Genomic DNA, 24,852 nt, shown 5'->3' with positions numbered 1-24,852 from the left:
CGCCCGGTCGGCCTGATGGTGGGCTGGCCACCGCACTCCATGCAATGGGTGCTCGAGGATGCAGGAGGTGCTTTCCCTTTACTAGTGGCCACTGGCTTCTTGATGCGCATCAAAGCTGCTCTCTGGGAAAACCTAAAGAACAAGGACTGACTGCCGACTTCTCCCTCACTGTTCTGGAATCAAGCAGGGGTCAGAGGGTACTTCACTACTGCTGGGCCTTCCCCAGTTTATTCAATTTATAGCCTTTGTATGTTCCGGACCTATTTTTTCCCCACATCAACCTTTCCATTAGACTGTGAATTCCTAAAGAGAAAGGACTCTCTTCATTTTTCTTGCATTCTCAGCGCTTAGCACACAGTAGGTGCTAAATAAATATGACATTAATAAATGTGAAATTTCAAGCAATTGCCCCCCCCAATTTAAAGGCCCTTCCTTTAGAAAAACACTCGCAACACAATAACATCAAACACATACTGCCGAGTTTTGCATAGGGCCAACAGGGGGCTTACCCACCTCTAGGCTCTACATGGATCAACTTTTTAGTGGGGAGAAAAGTGGAAGGTGGAGTCAAGTAAGAAAAGGCAAAGAGGAAAAGGAATTACATGAGCAGGTTTGACAATATGACTAAGAATTGAAAAGGAGAATTTGTCATCGAGAATAAAAATAATTCATTCCCAAGTCAAAAAAAGAAATCATCTTCATTCCAGACTTTTCAATCCATAGAGATCATTGATTCTGCAGGAGCTGAGAAATCATGGCAAAGGCTCAACAAATCCATGGGGAACCAGGTCAAAGGTGTTTTGCGGGGCTGTACTTAAGATCGGGAAGAAAATGTGTATTCTCTAAATAGGGCTCCTCCATACCTTTTGCTAGTTCACATGTACATGGCTGCTACGGTCAACGGAAATCGCTTTTTCAAAAAGGAGCTTAAAACACTGATCAACACAACACTCAGGCCATGATTTAAAACTAAATGATCAGGTAAATAAAAGAACCAAGATAAATTGTTTCTATTGTTAGATACTATGTCTCTTCACCTTCCCAAAAAACCACACACACATACACACAATGGACCAACTTAAAAAAAAAAAAAAAATTCTCTGCTTACATCTTCAAAGCAAACAAAGATGAGACTGAAGCAGCATCTCACAGATACTCAGCAAAGGAGAGAAGGCGAGAACATGAGGAGCAAGAGGGGCCGAGCAACAAAGCCAAGCGTGATGTGGGGCTGCAGCGCCAGCTGGGATGGGAGCCGACCCGCGGGCCTCAGTCAGGGCTCAGCAGAGGGAAAGGGCCTGTCCGAGAGGAGAGGAGCTGGCCAGAGCCCAAAGGGATTCCCCCTGAGGGGCTTCCTCCTGCGTTCTACAGGCCTAAAAGACTCCCCTTTACAGGCCTAAAAGACTAACCCTTTGGTTGAGATGGCTTTTAGAAGCAGAGGCCTAAGAATGGCACCAGAAATCACGTGACAGTGGTCACATTTGGGAAGGGATTTTAATGATATTGTTTCTTCTGAGGCTTCTAGGTCAACACTAAATATCTTTCAAAGCATCTCTTCCCCCCAAAGTAACGTATCTAAAGCAGAGAATAGACCAGCCAAGTCTCCAAAACTGGATGAGCACGATGACTCAAATTGTCTCTGCTCATATATGTAAGCCATCTATAATCCTTGACAGTGCTGACTCCCTGATGGCATCAGAGCAGGGAGACAGCCTAACTGCATTAACAGCAATCCGAGACGTGAAGTCTTCATGGTCTGCTGCAGCCAGCTGACGTCAAATCCCCCCCTCAAGGGCAATCTCATCTTGCAAATTGACGAAACTGAGGTCCAAGAAGTCAAACAGTTTGTCAAATATCAATTATCCACTGAAGCGGTGGTGAAGAATACACTGATGTGCTGGCACATCCTGAAATGACTTAGCATGGGGCTAAGCCAAATCCCATTTTCTAAAATTTAAATGAACATTGTGTGAAAATCTTGAGCTCCCTGAATGGCAGGACACCTTAAAAGACACACTGTGTTTAAAAGCACTAACTGTCCTTCCCTTGGGAATCGCGATGTTACACTGGGTTCTATTTCTCAAAAAACCTGACAACAGTGAAGGTGAACAGTTCAGAAGGGGGTTGTGCGCCCCACTCACTGCTCCATCTTTTAGGGGTGGCTACGTGGATGCACTTTTAGGTCTGCGAGCAGCCAGCACAGGAACCCCATACCACGTCTGTGCTCTCTACAGACGACTGTGGCTTCTCAATGACCAATACTCCCTAAGCCAAGAAGCCCAGCTCTTTGACACCTGTGGGTGAAACAAAGTACGGGGAGGTCTCCCTCCAGGCTGTTCAAGATACAGTGCCGGGAAGATCCAGACTTTCTCTAGCAGCAAGCTAGAGAAGGAAGGCCGGACTGGACAAGGACCGAGAGCTGCAAAAGGAGTCTGTAGGCCCTTGTGAGATGCTCCTGCATCATGGAGCGGCTTGCAACAGAAAGGTAGCAAACATCAAGGTGTGGCCAGAAGGTGAACATGCACATTAAAGTATCAGCGCAACAAAGCTCCCTTTTCACATCATCTGGAGACTTCCTATTTTGTTCAGGGTCAGAGCCAGAGCTTCAATTTCAAATCTTAAATGGCTGGCCCAGATGGCAACAAGTAAACAAACGACAGTGCTTTTGCTGCCAAAATAATTGGCCAAAAAAAAGGCGAGTGGGGACTAAGGTGGGGTGGTTGGTCCTTTGAACTGATAAGTGAGACAGAAGCTCCTTCCTAAAGAGAAAGCTCCAATTTGGGGCCACAGGCAAAGGCTCTGTGCTGCTCAAGTCTGACCAACAGACAATTTTAAGGACTTCTATTGTTCAGAGGATCGATATTTAAATATTTCCTAAATCTAGGCCAAGTGATCACAAAACTGCTCCAGCTTTTACCAATAAGGAAACCTCTGGATACGAAGCGTGCCTTATTGGTCCAAACCTAGCATTCTCAAAACACAGGCTGTGTAGAGGCTGGATGAGGCTTACCCTGGTGTGGAAAGAGTGTGTCTGTGTGCGTATGCATGTGCGTGCGTGAACGTAAAATAGGCCCAGCTTCAACGAAGTCTGGACCTATATAGTGGAGAGCAAAAGGACTCAGCTCCAAGATTAGGCACTTGTGTCCTCATTCCGTGTACCTAACTACTGACTTCGGTGAAGTCTTTAAACCCCATTGGAGGCAAGGGGACCCAAAGGAATGGAAAGAGAGGGAGGAAGGTGACCTCCATTAAAAATCCCAAACTCTGGAAAGGGGGCCCGTACTAACAGTACTAACGTCAAGGTCTAGTGGCCTGGGATGGAGACAAGACTGGATTTGCAATCAGCTCAGAAAGAACATAGACACTAGCATGGTGCCTAAAGTTCTCCTTCAGCCAAACGAGTTTTAGTAGAAAATGGCCCGTTTAGGATGATATTCCAAAAAACACCATCCTGTGTGAAAAGAGAATATCCATGAGGGGGTGCACAGCATGAACTGGGCAGCAGCATCTCTTAGTCACATTCTCAAGTGCCTAAGATGAATAAAAAGGAAAAATTATTTGCTCTGGAGCTGCTTCCATACACAGCCTTCCCCAAGGGAACGGTTTTGTTCACTGAGTATGGGATACAGAAAAACTGAGGCCACATGGGGGGAAAAAAGCCAATGGAAGCAAAACCTCAGAATCAGGAAATACAATTTAATTTCTCCAAAAAAACAAAAACAAAAACAAACCACAAAACTAAAATTAGGAGAAATCATATTTCAATCTCGAGACCGAAACTAAGAACTTGACACAAACAGTTGGAAAGGAGAAGAGACTCATGGATACTGAAACACAGCGGTGTCTGGAATGGCACAATGGAGAGGAAAGATGGTTGATGGGGAGGGAAGGCGGCCCACCCCCTATGGCCCTGCCCCTGCCTGCCCGTCCGCCCCACCCCAACGACACACAAGAGCCTGGAGACACAGGAAGAATGGAGAGTAAGTGGTGATTTCCAACCTGAGGCGGCTGTGAGGTGGCGAGGCGATATTCTCCTGGTTTGTCTCGATTGAATACAACCTTCCAAAGGATCGTGTCCAGGAGGAAGCTCTGAGACACATTCCGGTGGGTGGAAGAATGAAAAAGGACTAGCAATCATTCTTTAGTCAGGTGTGCATCACACAATCCCCCAAACAGTGCAGCAGAACATGAGCAACAACAACAGGCTAGGAGATACCCCCCCAGTGCCCCAGCCCTTTCCGGGGTCACAGCAGAAGGCCTTAGGGAGGCCTGCTGGATGATCCTGAACGAAGGCATGATCAGGAATCACCAGCATGGGCATCCATACACAACTATCTCCCTTGTCAATCCCAACCATCTACAGGTGTTATCATGTCCATTTGATAGGTGGGATAACAGAAGCTGAGAAGTGAGATCATCAGGCAGGGACACACATATCTAAGCAGGTGGATCCAGGCCTTTCCTGCCTCCAAGTGCAGCCAGTATGCTTGCCACTAGACCTCAGCCTAAAGAGCTTTTTTATTCTGAAATTTTAAAAAATAAGAGAAAGGCAACCACAAAGGACTCCTTGAACATTCTGTCAAATTTCATAAAGAAACAATCTGGGTGGAAAGACAAAGACACAATTTCAGAGAGAGGTGTCAAAGCTGCGGCCTACACCACTAGGCTGTGGCCAGAACCAGATCACAATAAAACTGGGAGATATTTAACAATATGAGGAAACACAGAGAACATTACACCTGAAAACTAAGTCAGTGTGCAGCCCCCAGGGATCCTTAATGCAGGGGGTCCCATGTCTAGTAATGTGTAACTCCCCTTACTTGGAAGCTTCTCTCTCTGCCTCTGATTCTTCCAGAAGGCCTGAGAAAGGCAGAGAAATATCCCTCTGCCATCAAGTGAAGAAGCAGACCAGAGCCATCCCACCCTACCCCGCCACCAGCTGAAAAGGAACAAAGCATTAAGAATGCCCCACTCTCCCAAGCCCCCACATCTGAGGGCGGCCCAGAAGGGACAAGGAGAGATGGCAAGCTGCTCCTCAGCTCCGAAGTCATTCCCACGGGCCTTCCTCTCTACTTCTGAATTTGTCTATTGCTAATGGACAGCTCATTCAGCGAAAGAGAACTGAAAGTCTGGGGAAAATGAGCAGTCACTCTAACATATTTGTGTTTATGTATAGAGATATTAAAATATTTTTTAAAATCCTTCATTTACATTTTCTTGCTATTGCTGACATTTTTTCTCATCTCTAGAAAATCATAATCTCTAGGTTATTGAAAGTGGCCCCTGACTGGGCATTCCCCATGCCTCCAATCTTTAGGAACTATGGGAGTGTCTGACATGAGGAGCTGGGGGGAGATTCCTTTTTTTGAGCTTCCCTCTTTAATTATTCTCCCCGGCCCCTCCTCCTCTACGGCCCCGGCTGATTTGGACATTGGCAAAATCAATCAGCACCAAAAGCGCTCGAGACATCCGAGAAGCCGGCTTACTTACCTCTGCCAAGATAGAGACAAGCGCATTGACAAGAATGATGATGAGCATTGTTATACGCCACTGATATGGAACACAAACTATCTAGAAGACACAATTCCAGAAGTTCACGTTACATTTCCTGTGCTCTAAAGTCTACCAAAATTCCCACCATTAGCTATACGTAGCGGGGCTCCTTCCATACACAAAGGAGGTGGTAATAGAAAATGGCACTCAACTTAGGTTTCTAAATGAATAAAAACATTCGCTTATAAGTAAAAGCCCTTAGAGAAAATGCCCTTTGCATCCAGAGAGAAAACCAGGAGACCTAATGCAGATTGAAGCATACTACTTTCATCTTTGTTTTTTATTTGCATTTCCTTTCTCAGGGCTTTTCTTGTTTCTTCAACATGAGTCATATGAAAATATATGTTTAAAAGGATTTAGGGGAGGGAAGGAGAAAAAATATGGAAGTCAAAATCTTTCAAAAATAAAGACTGAAAACTATTTTTACATGTAAATAAAATGCTGTGGAACTTTTTAAAAAAGTAAAATCCCTTCTTCTTGTGGCGGTGGGCCTAGAAACACCACAGATGGCCTCTTTGGCCCCTTCCAATACTGTGGCAGCGAAATTACAAGTTTAATTACAAGTTTAGCACCCCCTGGACTCCCACTGAAGGTGTCACAGGGAAAGAGGGCCCCACATCTCACTCATGCCATAGGCACAAGACCATAAACTCAAAAGTCACAAAGGAAAGAAAGGGCAGAAAAAGGCCCCTTTTTCATGGTGACTCTGCTTCTGTAAACTGGCTTCAATGAGTGGCCGTCCCAGTTTTCTGCTTCCCTTAGTGCCATGGGTAACCAATAGTTAGCTACCCGTCAGTCCGAGAGGTGGGGCACCCATGAGCCTTCTCCCCAACTGGCTTCATATCGCAAATGAAAACCGAGATCTTATGAAATAGAATAGCCCAAACAAGTTCAGGCTGGGACCCTGACAACCCCAAATGGGGCAGTGTTATCAGGCTTTTGTTTAAACACCTGCACCTTCAGAATTTGATGAACAGTCCTGGTCTGGTCCTCCTGGACGCTAACACTCCAGAAAAGGAGTGAGTGTCTTTTTAAAGCAAAAGACCCAGAACTCTCCTCGCCTCCATGTGCGGGAAGGCTCAGAATTTCTCACTGAGCTTTGTTCATTCAGTCCCAAAGGGCTGGGTGAGAGTCCCAGTGGCGTGCCCGTAGATCAAAGGGGCAGGGGTGCCCCTTTGCTGCCAAGCCAAGTCCCAAGCACCAGAAAAAGGCTGGCTTAAGGCTCTTCTATAATGGGGGAGGGGGGAGGAAGATGACTGCTGGCTGGTCAGTGGTGGTCAGTGAGGGGGTCAGGGGCCCTCCTGCCTACTCACCACAATGAGCAAAATGAACATAAGAGTTTATGTTCTTAAACATAAGTTAAACATGAGTTAAACTCTTACCTCAAGAACCTGGTCAATATAGGCAACAGGATGCAACATGATGAAAAATATGAAGATATACAAAATAATCACAGACACAACAAAAAAACCTGGAAAAGAAAACAATCTAGATTAACAATTTGCTTCTACTAAGTTCACACCAGTCAGTTCCTCTAGACATTTGGTATCTTCAACTCTGACAACTTAAACCAGCTCAATTGTTGAAGAAACTACAAACAGCACATTGTCAACCGCTCCCAATAAGCAGAGTGATCCACTGAGGTGCAGGGCATTGTGGGTACCTCGCTCAGAATGGCAGGCAGGGATTTTGCAAGCTTTCACAAACAGACAACTCGGAATGTTTGATATTTGTCAAAGTGATTGGCCTTCCCCCAACATATAAACAACAAACAAAACATCTTACTAAAAGAGAACAGGCTTTGTACGAGACAAAATCTTCATTATTAAATTGGATTTGGGCTCTTTTGATACTAAGTTCCCTCAATGACAAAAACACCAACTATCAAACCACATGCTCAAGAAGCAACGGCCAATCTCCCCAAATAGCACAAGTAAACCCCCTCTGCACAATTCACTTTATTCACAAAATCTCAAAGGAATTGTTGAAGTGAGTGAAATTAAAAGCTTTTCTTAGGAGAAGCTTCAAGATGGCAGCCCAGCTTCAGCATGTCCAGGTCCTGTCCTGAGAGCTAACTGGCACATGAAGGAGCAGAGAGAAGTCACAGCTGGCATCGCCAACCATGCCACAGACATGGCATACTAACAGCTGGCACACTCACGGCCAACGTACCACTGCCAGGGCCTCTGAGTGACCTCTTTCCCACCCCGATTCTAGACTACTTAGGGCACTGCCTTCACAAGCCCCAGGCCAAGCCCACCTGAAGGACACTGATCATCCTCCACACCTTCCCATGAGAATGGCAGAGGGGACAAGCCTTCCTAGTGCTGCCTTACAAGCCTTCACCTGGAAGGTGGATGAGAAAACTGAGACTGAGCAAAGGGTCGTGACCAGGGTCCCAGGACCGGTGCCTGAAACAGACCTGAGAGTCTACTGGCCGGCTCCCTCCTCCTCCCTCAGTGACCTGCAGTCTCTGCGTACCTCATCTACTTAGCGTCCTGCTAGCAGCATCCAGGACCCTCTTCTCGTCCCACTGCCATCAGGCCCTACCCTCTGAGACCATCTCCCTCTGATTCCATCAAAAACTGGTCTGTATACAGTTGTCTCTCCTACTCCCCATTTGTCTGTGCCTGCACACAGATGGCCCTTAATGCTGCTGGGCCCTTGGGCACTATCACAAGGCCTGGAGAGGCACAGGGTCTAAGCCCCTCACAGCCCAGATGTGCCAAGGGAACTGCCAAGAACTCCCTCCTGGGTCCCTCCCTCTGTGACCCCCTCTCCTTGGTGAGATCCCTGTATCCCGTCACCATGATACACCTACCTTCCTCTGGCCCACCCCACAAAGCCCCCAGCTAGCCTGCCCTCCGCCCACATGTCCCCCTCCATCGAGGGAGGCATCAGCTACCACCCCTAACACAAGCCCCTCTGTCTGTGAAGAGCAGGAACAGTCCTAGCTTGAACACAGGCGCAAATGTGTAATTAAGGAAGGAAGCAGCCCCAGGCCACTCACCATTCTTGTAGCAGGGCTGCCTGAACGGCTTTCCTTTAGAAAAAGCGATTGCGACAATGAGGTACTGGAAGCTGGAGATAAAAAACACGGTGGTATTTTCATAATTTTTTATATTGTGCTCATCGTGCTCAGTCTCATTGGCAGAATGTGACAAGTTGGGAGAGAGGCTTCTGGACAGGTTACAAGCGCTGCAACGGAAGACAAGAAGCCGTCATTTTCTTTCTTTTTGCCGCGAGCCATTTTGGGGTAAGGGACTTGCTCAGGATTCCACAGCTAGGAAGTGTTAAGTGTCTAAAGCCAGGTCCTCCTGCCTCCAGGGCTGATGTTCTAACCACTGCGCCATCCAGCGACTCCCTCCCAGGAGCCTGCCTGAGGCTGGTGACCAGCCCAGAGAAGGCTACTGCTCAATAGAAGAAGTACCAACTCCTAGAAAGACTCATGGGCCAGCAAGTCCTAAGACAAGCTTCTTCAGGTTCCAGGACACACCCCACAGGGACAACCCCAACACTGGGAGATCGACTACAGCGTCTGAATGGGGCCCTGCCATAGGTCATAGACAGCACCCGCTATTGGGGCCCTTCTGGGGGCGTGCTGGCATCCAGCTGGCACCCAGCAGGCCTGAAGCAGGGAGGATTCATTTTATGTCCCAGTTTGCCCCGAGGACCTACCGATTTCCCAAATACAAGCCCCAAATCCGGAGAGAAAGGAAAGGGGAGCAGTCTGTGCTCCACCACAAAAAAGCAGCTCATCCTGTATAAAATCTTGCCCCTTGTGATCCAAGGGTCACAGGCAAAAAGAACTAGAAGGAAATCTTTGATTGCCTGATTTTATTGGGCAGCATGATAACTGGGGAAATATGGACAGAAGCATCTCTGTCCTCAATGTCAACTATCAGAGAACCAATTGCAAAGCTCAGCGTCCCCAAAGAGGGCAAAGGGGAAGCGTGAGGAGAAAGGAATGGCCCTAACTATCGGTGTGAGGGAAAGAGAAACCAAAAGCAAGGGGGCTGGAGAAATGCCTACAACACCGTTCCCTCGACCACCTCCACGTCATCCGGAGAGGCTGACAAGGGAGGCTGGCACAGGCCGGCCCGCTCTGGAACAGGGAGAGCACCCGTTTACATACACACGGGAAAACAATACACTTTGATTCATTCACTGTAAGTGGGAAATCGTGACGACATTTATCCACTGCTCCATTTTCTAGACTAACTCTTTAGTTTTAACAAAGGCCTTTTGCCTTGAGAAATGAGAAGCCAGCCAGTCATTTTCAGTCTAGGTCAGGAAAACCAACAGAAACAACACACACGGGGAGGCTCCATTAGAGCAAACGCAGGAGAGTCTGTCCAAAGGGGGGCAAAGGGAGTGGTACTAAAATCGGGATACTGAACATCCCTTTTTATAGGGGAGCCATCTGCCAAAGTTTAGAAACTCTATTATATGGAGACATCTTTCTCCAGAGGGAATTGTTTTGGGGGGTGTGAGAGAAGTAGCAGATTTCTGATCATTTACCACCCCGAAGTGTATTTAAAAATCACGGGTCAACTTACTCTGAATGTGGAGTCCAGAGTTCATACCAAGGCTGTTGTCTAACCCAAAAAAAACCAAAACACTGGAAGCCGATGGAAATGATGATCTGAGACAGAACGGAGAAGAGCAGAGCTCCAGAGATGAGGCCGGAGGGGGGTCTCTGAGCGACAAGTTCCTTCCAGGCTGGATTTAAACTCACTGTGGAGGGAACAGAAAACGTGAAGCTGCTTCAATCGGACCGTTCTTCCCGACACACCAGGACGGCATTTCTGTTTAAGATGTCAAGGGGAGATGCCCGGGCTTTGTGTGTGTGTGTGAGGGGGTGTCTTCTCCACCCCCGACTCCCTACCCCCACCCTGGAGGCAGGTATAGATGGCAACAAGACACACAGGCCCAGGGTCTCGGCAGGCCAGCCTCCAAAGGCTCTGCCTGCTAAGTCTTACTTGGGAGAGCAGTGCTAGGATCGCAATACTTCTAATTAACGATCTCAAAGCCATTCAAGGTGTATGGATAGAATTACATGTTCAAAGCAAGTGGCCCGAAGGAGGATTTGTACTTTCTTATCCAGTCCCCTTTTGGGGGCATGTTTTGATTGATGTATGGAAATTCTTTCTGTGGTGTTCACAAACTTATTTATAAATAAATTTTAACAGATAAAAATTAAAAATCTTCAGGGAAGAGAGAATAAAATCAATGTGTAAATTTGGAAGAAAAAAAAGTCTTTAAAAAGTTTCCCTGTTTTAAATTCAGTCATAAAGCTTGGTCTTAAGCTCTTCCCATGTGCCAGGCACTTGGAAACAGACAAGACTAGCCACAGCCCACTGCATGTCCTGGAGACAGCGTCAGGCTGGGCAAGCCACCGAGTTCTACATTTCCCTTTAATTTCAGAGTTGGCAAAAGCTTCATTTTGGAACTGATTTTAATGACATTTACAATTCAAAAAATTCAAAATTCAAAAAAAACCCCAAATACTTACTTGTAAATACCACTACCAAGATGATGGCCAGATCAATAAAAAGGAACTGGAAATCTCCTAAATTACTCAGGATCTAAGGAAATCATTGTTAGGTTACTTATAATCAATGACATTGCCAAACACTCAGTAAAATCAACTACGGCACAGTTATTTTTACACATTAATCTGCAACCATAAAACGAATCTTAAGAGTTGGAAAGTCAAAATCAAACGTAACTTGTAACATAGCAAGGCAATATTTCTCATTGTATGAATCAGAAACACTCACGTGAACACAAAATATAAGTCACCCAACTGAGCTGATGAAAAAATTCTAGCAAAGCCCAACCAAGCCGCCATTTACAAGGGCGGACCAGACTAAAACTTTTGCGTGATCTCCAAGACATTTGCTGGGGAAGGCGGCCACGTGCGGACAAGGCTTTCCTCTGCTGAGAAGGAAGAGCCGCCATCTTCAGGGGCCACTGGTCCCACAGACATTTCCCTCGGGCCCTGCCACATGTGGATGGGTGCCCCCTGCCAACTAGGGACCAGGGCAAGCCCAGAGTGAAATCTCCCACCAAGTTCTGAAACTCTCCAAAGCATTTCACCTTTTTCTACGGTTCTGTGGCTCGTGCCAAGCAGTAGGTGGGTGTAAGGGGCAGCAAGCGGGTCAGGAAGCAGAGCAAAAAGCCCGTATCCCACTCGCCCCCTATTTAATAGCCTAACATTTAGTGAAACAGCATATTAAGGGATAAGGCTGAGGGAGGAGTGAAGAACACACCAGTCCACTCTTCGGCAGATATTGGAAGAGTGCCCTCAGGGTCACAGAAACACGGCTGCTCAAAGCTGGCTCCCCCAGCCCCACTCGCTGCTACCACGGGCACAAACGGTCACTCACCGAGTACAGCAAAGTGACGCTACAATACTGGATGATGCTGTACAAAGCCATGAATTTAAACACGCAGAAGGAAGTTATCAAAGCCGCCCGGCCTTCCCTGCAGAAGGGAGAGAAAGGCATAGGAGAAAGGCCCTTCCCCCCCCCCCCCCCCGCCTCGGCCAGCCCCCTGCCTCCATCCTCCCGCCCCTGCCTCAGCTCGGCTCCTGGAGGCCCCTCCCCTTTGAGAACAGGGGCAGCTGGACCCACTCCCAGGAAGTCAGAGCACTCCGGGCCACCTCATTGGGGTCATTCAGCATGCCGTGGTTCCCTCACCAGCGGCTTTGGGGCAGAGATGGGGGCGTACCTGATGAGGTTTGGCACACAAGCAATACTAGGGGTCCTGGAGGTGAAGGGGGATGCCACTGAAGCCTCCAGCTCAGACAGGGATATGCCTCCATGGGCCCTCTTCAAGGCCTGCCACAAGAAGAGCGATCAGCTGGCTGACAGGAGGCGGGCGCTCGCGCTAAAGCAAGCCCAGCCCAAGCAGACACTCACCCCACAGTCGTTGGCGCCGTCACCGCACATCCCCACGTAGTAACTGCAAAAAAACAGTGTTCTGCTACATCTGCTCAGACAGCCGAGAGCTAGGCCAGGTCCCGGGGAGCCATCCTCCCTCGAGGTCCTCCAGCCACCCAGAATCTCCCATTGAGGGCAGAAACGGGCCAGCTTCGGAATCACGCCAGGCCCTGCCATCCTGAACACGAGCACCAGGTGAGATGCTCCTGGCTCAGACTAGGCCCCTTCTCCCCGGCCAGTTAACAGGGCAAGGCCTCCACAAACGCTCACAAAGAGCTCATTTCAGTGCTGCACACTGGGCTAAGTAAGCAAAACCTATCTAAACACACTGTGCTCACAGAGCAGCCAAACACGTAAAAATACGTGCAGATCAGACGGCTTTTTGTCCTAAAATCTTTACAGGAGAATGAAGAAACGCTCTTCAAAGTTTAAAACAAAAATTAATGAGGCTTTTTCATTCTCCCCCCCCCCTCCCCTGAGGCTGGGATTCAGTGACTTGCCCAGGGTCACACAGCTAGGAAGTGTTAAGTGTCTGAGACCAGATATGAACTTGGGTCCTCCTGAATTCAGGGCTGGGGCTCTATCCACTGCGCCCCCTAGCTGCCCCTCGAGGCTTTTTAAAGCACAGCATGAGCAGCCACGGTACAGAGGGCTCCATGGGTAACTTAGAAGCCTCCACACCAAACAGCTGAGCACCCAGCAGTGGGTGTGTCATGAAGAGTCCCTGTGAGCAAGGAGCCCTCCCGGCTCTTTAAAAAGTCAGGTTTACTCACTCCACATTCTGCAAAGCTTCCACCAGCTGCGTCTTCTGATCGGGGGCCATGCGAGCAAACACGGTGCCGTGCAACACCAGCTGCAAGAAAAGAGTTCTTAAAGTCAGTTCTGCACACATATATTGTATTTAGAATATACTACAACATATTTAACATGTATGGGACTGCCTGCCATCTAGGGGAGGGGGTGGAGGAAGGGAAGGGAAAAGTCGGAATAGAAGGGAGTGCAAGGGATAATGTTGTAAAAAAGTACCCAGGCATATGTACTGTCCAAAAAAAGTGATAATTATATTTAAAAAATAAAAGATTTCTTAGCTTCTGCAACTGTGCCCCCCAAGCAAGTGCCCAAGCCGGCATGCCCACACCCAGCTGGCTCACCTTGGGCACCAGGTCCTGAAAGTGCTCCAGGATCACAGAAAACGACTTTCCATTCATTGCAAAATGATAGGGGGCCACCTGAAGATCCTCTAGGCTGTCATGGGCCAACTTTATTGGGATTTCCTGTACATTCAAACAACACGCACTCACCAAGGGAAAGAACTCAACTGACAAGAACACTCTGCCCAGCGGGCCCGCCAACTTTGCCTCTCTGTCCTCCCGAGCTTCAAAAGAAAGTCAATCCCCAAGCTAAATGGCCTATGGGAAACAGACAGAGTTTGGGCCTTCCCCACACAAGACTGAAAACTCAAGACCCTTCGGGCAGAACGGGACACCAAGCTGGAATCCACAGGCCTCTGGCTCCCAATCACCTCGGAGTCGATTTCTGGAGAGCTTGTGCACTTTGTGGTGAGAGTGTCTGCATAATGCCAGTTGATTTTGGCCACTTGTCCGTCCTTGGGAGGTAGTCCATCTGCAATAATCACTTTATCCTGAGGTAGAATCATTCCACAGTCTCTGGCCACGGAAATAGCAGTTAACATGTTGTCACCTGGTCAGCCAAACAGAAAAGTTGAAATGAAAATGGTGCCCTGCTTCCGGCTAAAGAACACATTGATTGCAGGGACGAGGCCATGACTGACCTCCAAACGCTTCAACTTGTCCCATACTATCAAGAACAGCCCTTGTTCTCCTGGTCCGTGGGATGTTTAGGTTATAAAATAAGGAGAGACTAGTGGGTGACAAAGGTCTCATCTGAGTACAGTGACCAGGTTTGGGGAAGGCTACAGCGAAAGGGAGTCATGATCATTCCCCTTGAATCCTCTGGGTGATTTACACACACCGGACATAAGGCACCCCCCAAAACACCCTTTATTTCCCTGATAATTTGCTAATAGAACCACAACTGTCATCTCTTGACAGAACCCGAATGGCCCAGGAGCGCGCCCAGATTAGGAAAGGCATGGACCATCTATGCTTCCCTAAGCTCCAGACCACTCAATGGTCCTCTCCCATATTCGTACAATGAGGCACAGAACCTGCAAAGCTGTGATGTGAGAGCTAGCTGGGGGTTCATTACTGACAGGAGAATAAAGCGGGATTTCTTAAACAAGACTGATGGCGACCAGAGTGAACGTTCCTAGGAAAGTCACCCAGGACGGCGGCCCCGAGCCCGAGCGGCTTTGGCACAGCCGGCCTGTTCTGTACAATTAGCTCACCTGTGACCATGACAGTACGAATGTTGGCTTTACGCAAATCTTCAAGTACAGCAGGGGTTTCTTGTTTTAATTTGTTCTGCATTATAATTAATCCCATAAAATCCATGTTGCTCTCGATGGCATCTCTGTAAAATGGAAGCTCCTCGTTAGATTTGCTTGTTCTTGCCTCTAGTAAATCAAGAAAGCAACGCGCAGCATTAAGCACCTACTCTACGCCAAGCGCTGCGACAGACACGGGCAAAAAACAACATGGCCTGTGGCCTCCAGAAGTGTTTGTTTCATGGATATAAAACAAGGAGTGCAAAAATAGTGATCAACCCTCCCCAATGCTCCTCCAATTCCCTCTCCCTCTCTTCTCTCATCTGCTTCTGATCTCATCACCCACCGGGCCAGCCCTCTCTCTCAAGTGATTGACCATATCTCCGTCGCCAACCCGGTGGTGTTTGGTCCTAACTCTAGTGCTTCTGGACCTCCCGCAGCCTTGGGCCCAGGAGGTCCCTCTCTACTCTCCTGCTCTCTTCCTCCTGCGCTCCTTTCTTCTCGATATTCTTGGCCAGACCCTCCTCACATCACGCCCCTAACCATGGGCACCACAGGCTGTCCTGCGTCCTCAGCTCTTCTCCTTCCAGACTAATTCTCTCGGAATCTCCTCATTTCCCGTGGAGCCCACGGCCATCTCCATCCTGCCCCAAGCTCTCTGCCGACCTTCACTTACTTCAACTGCTTTCTAGACATCTCTGAACAAAAGAGCTGCCCCCACACACACACACACACCTTCACCTCACTACAGAGGGCAATGGCCTCCTTCCAGGCGCTCAGGGCCCCTCACTTTCTCACCCCGCCCCCATACCTGAGCTGAGAGACACGGAAAGAAGACAGATAACGGGGTCCTGGGAGGCAAAACAGGTACAAAGGCCTGACTCTGAGGCACCAGCTGGCTGGGAGGAGGCACAGGAACCACCTGCAGCCGCCATGACCGCCCCACACCACACAGGCCCCATAGGAAGAGGCGGCTCCCAGACTGCCCAAGGACAAGAACCAGCAAGGAGCCCCCAGGAAATCTAGAGATGGGCCTTGAGTGTGCAGACCGTACTCAGAGGAAACACCCACCAGTCGGGGACGCCAGCCCCAGGAATAAAAGAACATCTGCGCGTCTCACCTATTGATGTTCTGTATCTTGTGCCATGTCAGCTTGGATTCCAGTTTCCTGTGCGCCAGAGCGATCACCCGGAAGCCCTGTTTCGTGTAATCTTCTAACACTTTTTCAAAATCACTGGGAACTGAAGGAAAACCACCATCTTAGTGTTGGTGAGAAGGGGCCCAGGACCCCTCATCCCCCACCCTCGTCTCTTACCTGTCTCTGGCTTACAAAGACCAGCAATGACCTCCGGGGCCCCCTTCATGTAAGCATCCATCTTCTTATCCCCCAGAATTCGGGCCACCACACTCATGCGTTGCAAGGCAGAAGAAAACGGGAACTGCCGAACGATCCCGATCTCGTAGTTGGCCTGTGAGAGAGATGCGGTGGGCATCCCCCTGCAATGACCCCCTCCCCCCCATAAATGCCTCAGGAAGGAAGAACAGAGAGGACACTTACGGAAAGTTCGAAAAGCTCCTGGAAAAAGAAAGAAAAATCAAAGGTTACTTATGGCTGCCGAAGGCCCCACAGAGTTTTAGAAATGTTCCTTATCTGGCAGGTGCGAAACAGAGCCAGACCAGGCCCTTCCCAGTGGATGAGAGGGTAAAGGGGCTGGGTAAAGTAACTTTATTCAGCCCTATCTCAGCAATGCAGCCAAGGAGCCAGGACCCCCCGTGGGACTGATGAGAGAGCTGCCCAGCATGGGCACCGGGCACAGATCCTGCCCAACAGCCCACCTGGAAGCCCCAAGGGGCCAGAGGCCCTCCTCATAACAGTCAGGAGTAGAGGAGCCCTCCTTCCCTCTGCCCCCTGGGTGCATACTGCTCACCCACCTTCCTGGGCACAACACTAGCACACTGCTCACATCTAAAGACTGACCCTCGGCTCCAGGGGCAGCGTGAGGTTAGCCAAGGAGTCCTGCCTGTCTCCTTCAAGTCTGGGCCCACCCTGTGAAGCCCCTATGTGATGGGGCACGGGTCCACAAGCTCCAGTGGCTACTCTGCGTCTGATGCACACTGGCATCTGGGAATCCCTATTCTTCATCCACTTGGTTTGTGAGTGAGCAAGCATTTATTTAGCACATTCTATGTGCCAAGGACTGTGCCAAGTGCTGAGGAGACAACGCAAGGCCTCCAGAAGCTCGCTACCCAATGGCACGCAGAGCTTCCCCAGGGCACTCCCGGTCTGGGTTGGCAGGACTCTCTCGGGCCTATGTGCTCTGTCCTGCTTTGCACCCCAGTCCCCAGTAGAGGTTCATTACCACAAAGCTGCTGAGCATGCCCCCGCCCATACCACCTACTCCCTTCTGAGGGCAGATAATCCCAATCCAACGCTCCATTTCACTACCCAAGAATGGAAATGAACACCCCTAATGTGGAGAAAAGCAAGGCTCCCCCAGGACTGGTTTGGGGGGAGGGGACGGCGGTTTAGCTTTAAACGCGCAGCCCAAGCCGCCATGCCGGCCTACCATGGACTGGTTGGCTGCAGGTTTGGGCTCCGGAAGCAGCTGTTTCGGAGGCCGCACGACCGTAGGCATGATTCGGTTGTGCAGGGCCGTCTCCTCCTCAGTCGCTTCTTCTAGAATCTGAGGAGAAAAAGAGAAGATGAAATCTCGGTCTCTCCACAGGGCCAGAGCATGGTCTGACCCAGGACTGTGGCCCCATGGTGCTCCTAGGGAGGAGGTGGGGTGATCAGTGCTTGGGGGGCAAGGGGAGAAGCTTGCCAGTGGTCCCAAATAACTCCTCTCTTTACCTTCTCTATCCTTCCCAGAGTTAGTTGGAAAATTCTTTTAAAATATAATAAACAGAGAGGCTCAAGCCTTTTGCTTTTCCAAACTCTGCTGTAACCTAAGTGAATGGGATTTCCTCAAATCTGCTATCTAGAGCAGGGGCTTAAACTGAGGCTGAGGGAGAGGCCTCTGCTGGCAAGAAAGCTCTCCAGAAGAGCTGGCAGCTACTAGAAACAATCCACAACTTTAGCAAATTTGCAGGATACAAAATAAATCCACAGAAATCATTGGCATTTTTACACATTACCAACAAAGTCCAGCAGCAAGTGATACCAAGAGAAATACCATTCAAAACAACTGTCAATAATATAAAATATTTGGGAGTTTCTGCCAAGGCCAAGTCAGGAACAATACGAGCACAACGACACAATACTTTCCATACAAATGAAATCAGATCTAAACAACTGGAAAAATGTCAAGTGCTCATGGGTAGACCGAACTAATGTAATAAAAAATGACAATACTACCTAAATTACTGTACATATTTAGTGCCATTCCAATCAAAGTGCCAAGAAATTACTTTACAGAGCTAGAAAAAATAATAGCAAACTTCATCAAGAAGAACAAAAGAGCAAGAATTTCAAAGGAATTAATGAAAAAACAAATGCAAACAAAGATGGCCTAACTGTACCGGATCTAAAACTACATTATAAAGCGGCAGTCATCAAAACTTACATGGTCCTGACAAAGAGAGTAGGTTGATCAGTAGAATAGGTAAGGTTGACAAGACAATAGTCCATGACTATAGTTTATAGACCCCAGCTTCTGGCATGAGAACTCACTATCTGACAAAAATTGCTGGGAAATTGGAAAATAATATGGCAGAAAGTAGGCGCTGATCAACACCTACCCCCCTATACCAAGATAATGTTGAAATATGTTCATGATTTAAACGTAAAGGATGGTACTGTCAGCAAATTAGGAGAGCAAGCAATAGTTTTCCTCTCAGATCTGTGGTGAAGGAAGGAATTTATGGCCAAAAAAGAACTAGAGAACATGATGAAATACAAAATGGATCATTCTGATTATATTAAATTAAAAAGGGTTTGTACAAACAAAACCAATGCAGCCAAGATTACAGGAGAAGCAGAAAACTGGTTCTTTTTTGGCTCGCCCTCAGGCTCACAGAACAAACAGGAGGCGAAAAGGCGGCCCTTACCCATGAGATAGCTTCAAACATCTTTAAATCGAGCGGGTCTCCCGAGAGCAGGCCTTCGATCTTTGTCAGGGAATGGCAGGTGGCCATGCAAGCCACGAAATGAGACTTCACCAGGCTCTCGCTGCAGGCTTTCTCCTCCGGCAGCTGGAACCTGAGGAGAAAAGGCCCCAAGCTGGAAGAAAGGCCTGGTGCCCCCAGCCACCACCCCAGGAATTCATGGGAAGCAGAAAACTCAAGGGGAAGCATTTTTTTTTTACTAGGTCCTAAGCAGAGGGATGGATAGCAAGGGGAGACCTCAAATCAGCTTTCCATAGACCCAAGGCTAGGATGGACGACTCCGGGGCCTCCATCAGAGATCCAGGCTGCTAAAGCCCTAGGTTTCATGGTGACCAGGGAACCCATGTTTAAGCATTAAGTATATGTACTAACTTCACAGCAGCTATCCCCCAAACCTCTCTCTCCATGAAAGCTCTACTCTCCCTCCTGCCTGAAAATCCCGAAAGTACAACATGAAAGACCTAACATGATGAATTATCAGACCAGAGGGAGAAAATATACCAGAAGGAGGAAAGGAGGAAATCGAATAAACTCTTACTGTGCATTTTCCACTCTTTGTATGCCCCAAAGGTCTAAGCCGTCTTCGGTCAGAGTTCCTGTCTGGAAAACAAAGTCTGGGGTCACTGGGAGATGCCCAACAGAACCCAGGAACACAAGTTCAAGAGCCTGGTATCTATGCCCCAGACATTAACACATTTTCTTAAATGGCATAATAAGATCCCCTTCCCATAATCTACTCATTGCTTCTTAAGAGATTCATGGAAATATTTTATTTATGGCAAAGCCTGGTATAGGGTCTGTGAGTTTCACTTTAAGCAGGCAAGTTCAGGGAGACCATGAGCTCACGCCAAGGATCTGGGGCTCCCATGTCAAAACTCCTTCATCTGAGGAGGTCACTAAGGAGAGTGCCGGAGCTCAAGTGGAAAGTAGCTGCCCTAACCAAAAGATTCTTTCAGGAGATGTAAGGTTTGGCACTTTCATCCAGTGGCTTCTTCTGACTGGTGAGCTCCTCCCCAGCTTTCTAGCTCTCTTTCTCCTCCCTTTAGAAAGGAAGTTCCTTGAGGGCAGGGAGCATCTTTCTGTTTGTACAGTTTGGCTCACACCATAGATTCTAGGTGTGGGGCCCTCTTCCATTTGTAAATGCTCAGAATCAAATGCTTTTCACAGAGCAGGAGACATCAGCAAGCAAATCTGAGGGAAAAAAGCTCTGAAGGATTCTGTGGACAGAGCCCCTCGGAAATGTTTATGACAATGATGACAAGGGAAATTAATGGGGAAGCAACTTGGTGGTTTGGAAACCCTCATTCTCATCCCCAGTAAAGGACGTTCTTCACAAAAAAACCAAAAGTAATTCATAATCATCACTGCTGATAGAGCCATTTAGCATCTGCCAAGGGTTTTGCATGTCTCATGGCCATCCTATGGGGAGGAAGTTACTTCTGGGAGGAACCAGAGGCTGGAAACAATGGCCTCCCTGCCCGGACTCTCAGTCACACTGAGTTGATCAGCAGGTAGGTCAGGAGGGCATACCTGGACCCCGGCAGGGGCTTTGGGAGAGGTTACTCCACCAAAACAAACTCTGTTATATACTTCTTATAAACCAAAACACCAACAAGATTTTCAAAATGGAAAGGCTAAATCAAAAAATATTCAAAAGTAGAAAAAAAAAAAAAGCATACTACTTAATGGGGAAGGGGGGAGAAGAAATTGCTTAAAGCAATTGAATTGAAAACTGCATTTAGTATCAAGCTTGAAGCTACAAACACAAAAAAAGCAAATAAGCCTAGTGAGACCTGACTGTAAAACTGATTTTACCTTGTCAAAACAAACAAGATTTAGCTGTCCACAGATATTGATCCGCTGAGGGCTTATGCAAAAGATCCCAATCTTTTTCAGTCTCCTTTGTGCATACACAATCCCAGCAGTCATTGCAGCTGGAAGGGCAGGAGGCACAGTAATTGTGATGATATCCAGAGATTCAATAACTATGACACCAGCCGATACCTAGGTTCAGCCCAGGAAAAAAAAACCACATGTAACACTAATGGTGACTACTTCAGAAAGGCCTCTTTTTTTAGCAGAGAAAGATTGGGGAAGGGAATGCAACCAATCAGGGGCCTTTCTTCATTCCATTTCCATTACATGCCAATGAACGTGAAGTTACCCAATAGTTTCTTGGGAAAAGCCAGGACAGAATCAAAGCAATTTAACCTAATTACCCCAGAGAGCCATTCTGGACTGCCCCTTGGATGAACAAGGCCATAACCCGAGCCTTCCGTACCTTATTCAGTATGCTGTGGACGATGGTATAAATAAATCCAATGCCGGCCACCACGACGAGACAGAGCAAAAACATGTAAGCATCTCTGTAGAGTTTAAAATCCGTTGGCTTAGGATACAGTATGGAACGTACAAGCTGGCCTTTGGAAGTACTAAACCCTGGAATCAGATGTTTGACAAGTTACTACATACAGCAGAATCGATGATCAAAATAGCAGGAGTAGAAACTATGTGCCCTTTTAAAAACTGGGGTCAGAATGAGTGGCTATAAAGTTGGAGGATATACAAAAGGCTAGAAAGAGATATGTTTTTGTTCAGATATAAGTATACCCACACCCCTCCCCATGAAATCAAACATATTGCTCATCTATTTGAAATAGCAATGAGATAATTTTAGTTATCTCAATTATTCTCTCCCCATACTGAAGCTTTCCATTTGTCCCTAATATTTCCTAATTCAAGTGGCAATGACACTTAAAGGACTAAGTCATGAGCCCAAAGGTTTTTCCATTTATTACTAGTAAGCCTTAAGTCCCAGCAGTTTCGTACCCAAGAATTATGTCCCTCCAGGAGGATCTTAACTCCAAACAAAGACCAAGAAGTAAGTGAAAGGGAGTTTTCACTCCCCTTGTGAGGGATGTGAATGAAGCACCCAAAAGAAATCACACAGATTTTTTTAAAGGGAACTCTCATTAGGCTATCCAGAAGTCCTTCCCAGCTCTTCAAATGCTCGCCATTTGGAAACAGGCCTTTATGCTTACTATGCAGCATGGTTAAATGAAAGGCTGCCCACCTGTCCTGACAACCACAGCTCTCACGAGCTCTCCGGTGTAGAAGCGAGTCTGAATGACGGTGGTCCCACAAAACAAAGTGTGCCGCTTATGGAGCTCTGGGCTATACATCTCATCCTTCATGCCTTTCACATCCACCGAAGGGTTTGGCAAGTTCGTCTTTGTTACAGGAACACTCTCACCTTAAACAGAAAGTTTAAATCCTCAGCACAGAAACTTTTAACATTTTAAAATCAATCTTCAAAGATATCAAGTGCTGCTCTGAAATAACCTTCCGAGAATTTCAGAGTGATGTGAATTTAAATCGACAAAAAGATCTGTGGTTCTAGCAGCACATCCAGAGATCTGACTTGTATCTCAAATTGGTGAATTTTGCCTGACAAGACCAACGAGAAAATTCCATCACCAGCATAACTGGTAGGGTAGAATGACATTATTAAACACCCATGTCCTCCTGTTCCCCAGCCTTCATGAGACAAAGGAAAAGTACTCGTCTCCCCCAGTGACTCCAGCTGAGGAAAAGCTGTCACGGGGAGCCAGGATGGGCCGGGACCAGGAGCCAGGCCCACGTGCTGCTGCTTGAAAGGCAGGATGGTGACTGATGGGGAAGATCAAAGATTTTCCTTGCTTCATTCTCCCCCAAAGAACATCACCAACACAGACCAAGGTCTTCTTCACATGCCCCGTATTTTGATCCTAACAACTGCCTCGTCGGGAGGATGGCCCAAAGTGGCCCCACGCTACAAAAGGGGAAATGGAGGCTCTGAGCTCCACAGAGAGAAACCAGATCCAAGTCTCTTCCAAGCCCAACACCGTCGCTCTTCCCAACACATCAGGCTCAAAATGCCTCTTCCCACCTTCATCATTCCCAGGAGATCCACGATTCACTATAGCAGGTTATTTTTAGAATTCTAACTTTTAGTCATTTTTATCCCTTGAGTCACAGTATGAAAATAAAATATTGCATGGATTTCTTGTAGAAGCATCCTACCATCTCTGGTGAAGCTCCCCTTGCCCAGCTCGAAGAGCCATCACTGAGCCCGTTTACCTGTAAGCATGCTCTCATTCACAATGCAGGTACCACTGATCAGGACCGCATCACAGGGCATGACCGTCCCATTCATGGGGATGATCATGATGTCTCCAGGTACAAGGTCCGTGGAAAAGATCTCTTCTGTTTCTGAAAGGAACAGAGACTGTAAGTTAAATGCTGTTTTACATGGACTAACAGGGACATAGGAGCCAATGGTTCTGTGTCTCAGAGGCTTTCACCCCGTTAGCCCAGGAGAGAGGTCAGTGGTCCAAGGGGAAGGAGAGGAGGCCTACTGAAACATACTTTTAAATGACTTCATAACCATGGACACGGCGACCCTGAGGGAACCCCTGCCCTCACGATGCTCCTAATGGGTGGTTGTTACAAAAAGAGAAACACCAAACCCTGTGAGGTCGGGGAGGAGATGCCATCAGAGAAGTCTTTCTGGGTAGAAGCAATGGCATAGCAAATGAGCAGAAGCGAGAGCACAGAAACCCCTCCCCAAACTGGGAAAGAATGACTGGAAAGAGGGACGGACAGCAGCCCACAAAGGAGCCTGCAGGCCAATTGAGGCTGATCTGGGGTGCTGGACAGAGATCACAAGTGAAAGGTGAAGCCAGAAAGGAGCAGCAGCAGGATCAAGGCTCTGCTTTTACAAGCTGGAGGGGAGACGATGTTCACACTGGGAAATGCCACCAGGAAAAAATAAAAGCCCATGCGATCCACAGCCCTCCCTCAGTGGGGTGTAGAGGAGTTACAAGAAGGATCTCCCCAACCCAAGAGTGGTCCCTGCCCAACTCCCCAGACTAAGCCCCTTGATACCACTGCACACGTAGGAGTTTGTGTGCAGAACAGAACAGTTCCACATTTTCCCTCAGGCCAAAAGTACAAGGTTTCACTCTTGGACTTTTGGACTTTGGACTTTTAAGTCATAAGAGTTTATTAATTTGTGACAACTCTCAAGATCCCTTTTAGTTCTTCCCACTCAGAGAACTGTTTGAAATATAAATGCAGCCACAGGAATTTTATCTGGCTTTCCACAAAAAGGAGTTTGCCAGCATGGGTCTGTGGACATCCCGAGCCCCCACCAAAGGATCTGTGAACAAACCAGAGATTCTGTAAACCTGGCTAAGAAAAAAGAAAACTTCTGCGAAGGGCTTCCTCCACTGTCCTACATGCAATGAGCACCCATGTGAGTGTGTGCCAGACAGAAAAAACGGCCTTCCAGCTCCCCATGGACTCTTGGCAAAGGCACTCGGTGGGGCACTTTTTGACCCGCTCTTCCAATCCTTGACCCCTCCAAGGGACAGACACGTTGTGGGCTACTTACCTCCACCAACTCTGCAGACGGAAACTCTCACAGTGCTGTGAGCGGCCACCATATCGTGCAACATGATGTATTGCTGAAAAGAAACAGAGAAGTGCTGCGCTTAACTATGAAATGGTACTCACACAGCCAATGAAATCAGAGGTCCAGGGAAATCCCCCGCCCCCAATTACCCCCCCACACACACACACTCTTAAGAATCCAATGGCTGCAGAAAACAAAAATGGACAAAGCTAAAGAACTGGGCACTACATCCAGAGGACTGGCTCCTCTGGGGACCCTTTCTCTCACCTTCCCCCAGCACACAGGAGAGCATTCTCCCAACAGGAATGGGGCAGGCTTCTCTGGGGGTGCTCTTCCTCCCTCTTCCTCCACCCTCCTCTCCCCAGCCCAAAATGCCCTTTCACTAGCAA

General features: G+C 47.9%; 1 protein-coding gene across 4 annotated transcripts in view; it reads right to left on the bottom strand.

Moving 5' to 3' along the window:
- ATP13A3 (ATPase 13A3) overlaps nt 1-24,852 on the bottom strand; it is a 73,231-nt gene that overhangs the window by 3,309 nt on the left and 45,070 nt on the right. For 3 of the 4 annotated variants that reach the window (XM_074297819.1, XM_074297817.1, XM_074297818.1), the window contains exons 9-32: nt 24,443-24,515; nt 23,128-23,259; nt 22,082-22,261; nt 21,290-21,447; nt 20,824-21,012; nt 19,547-19,608; nt 18,952-19,102; nt 17,472-17,588; nt 16,463-16,480; nt 16,220-16,373; nt 16,025-16,145; nt 14,866-14,990; nt 14,020-14,198; nt 13,649-13,771; nt 13,271-13,350; nt 12,477-12,519; nt 12,286-12,395; nt 11,943-12,039; nt 11,066-11,138; nt 10,110-10,287; nt 8,561-8,748; nt 6,933-7,021; nt 5,488-5,568; nt 3,997-4,086 (exon numbers count right to left, since the gene is read on the bottom strand). In XM_074297819.1, the coding sequence (XP_074153920.1) occupies nt 3,997-4,086; nt 5,488-5,568; nt 6,933-7,021; nt 8,561-8,748; nt 10,110-10,287; nt 11,066-11,138; nt 11,943-12,039; nt 12,286-12,395; nt 12,477-12,519; nt 13,271-13,350; nt 13,649-13,771; nt 14,020-14,198; nt 14,866-14,990; nt 16,025-16,145; nt 16,220-16,373; nt 16,463-16,480; nt 17,472-17,588; nt 18,952-19,102; nt 19,547-19,608; nt 20,824-21,012; nt 21,290-21,447; nt 22,082-22,261; nt 23,128-23,259; nt 24,443-24,515 (2,811 nt within the window). The remainder of the gene's footprint in view (nt 1-3,996; nt 4,087-5,487; nt 5,569-6,932; nt 7,022-8,560; nt 8,749-10,109; nt 10,288-11,065; nt 11,139-11,942; nt 12,040-12,285; nt 12,396-12,476; nt 12,520-13,270; nt 13,351-13,648; nt 13,772-14,019; nt 14,199-14,865; nt 14,991-16,024; nt 16,146-16,219; nt 16,374-16,462; nt 16,481-17,471; nt 17,589-18,951; nt 19,103-19,546; nt 19,609-20,823; nt 21,013-21,289; nt 21,448-22,081; nt 22,262-23,127; nt 23,260-24,442; nt 24,516-24,852) is intronic. The other variant, XM_074297820.1, reaches the window with a different exon arrangement.

The sequence above is a fragment of the Sminthopsis crassicaudata genome, chromosome 3, assembly GCF_048593235.1.
Source record: "Sminthopsis crassicaudata isolate SCR6 chromosome 3, ASM4859323v1, whole genome shotgun sequence".
NCBI classification, from domain to species: Eukaryota; Metazoa; Chordata; class Mammalia; order Dasyuromorphia; family Dasyuridae; genus Sminthopsis; species Sminthopsis crassicaudata.
The sequence above is the reverse complement of the archived record's forward strand: the minus strand, read 5'-3'. Positions and strand labels throughout refer to the sequence as shown.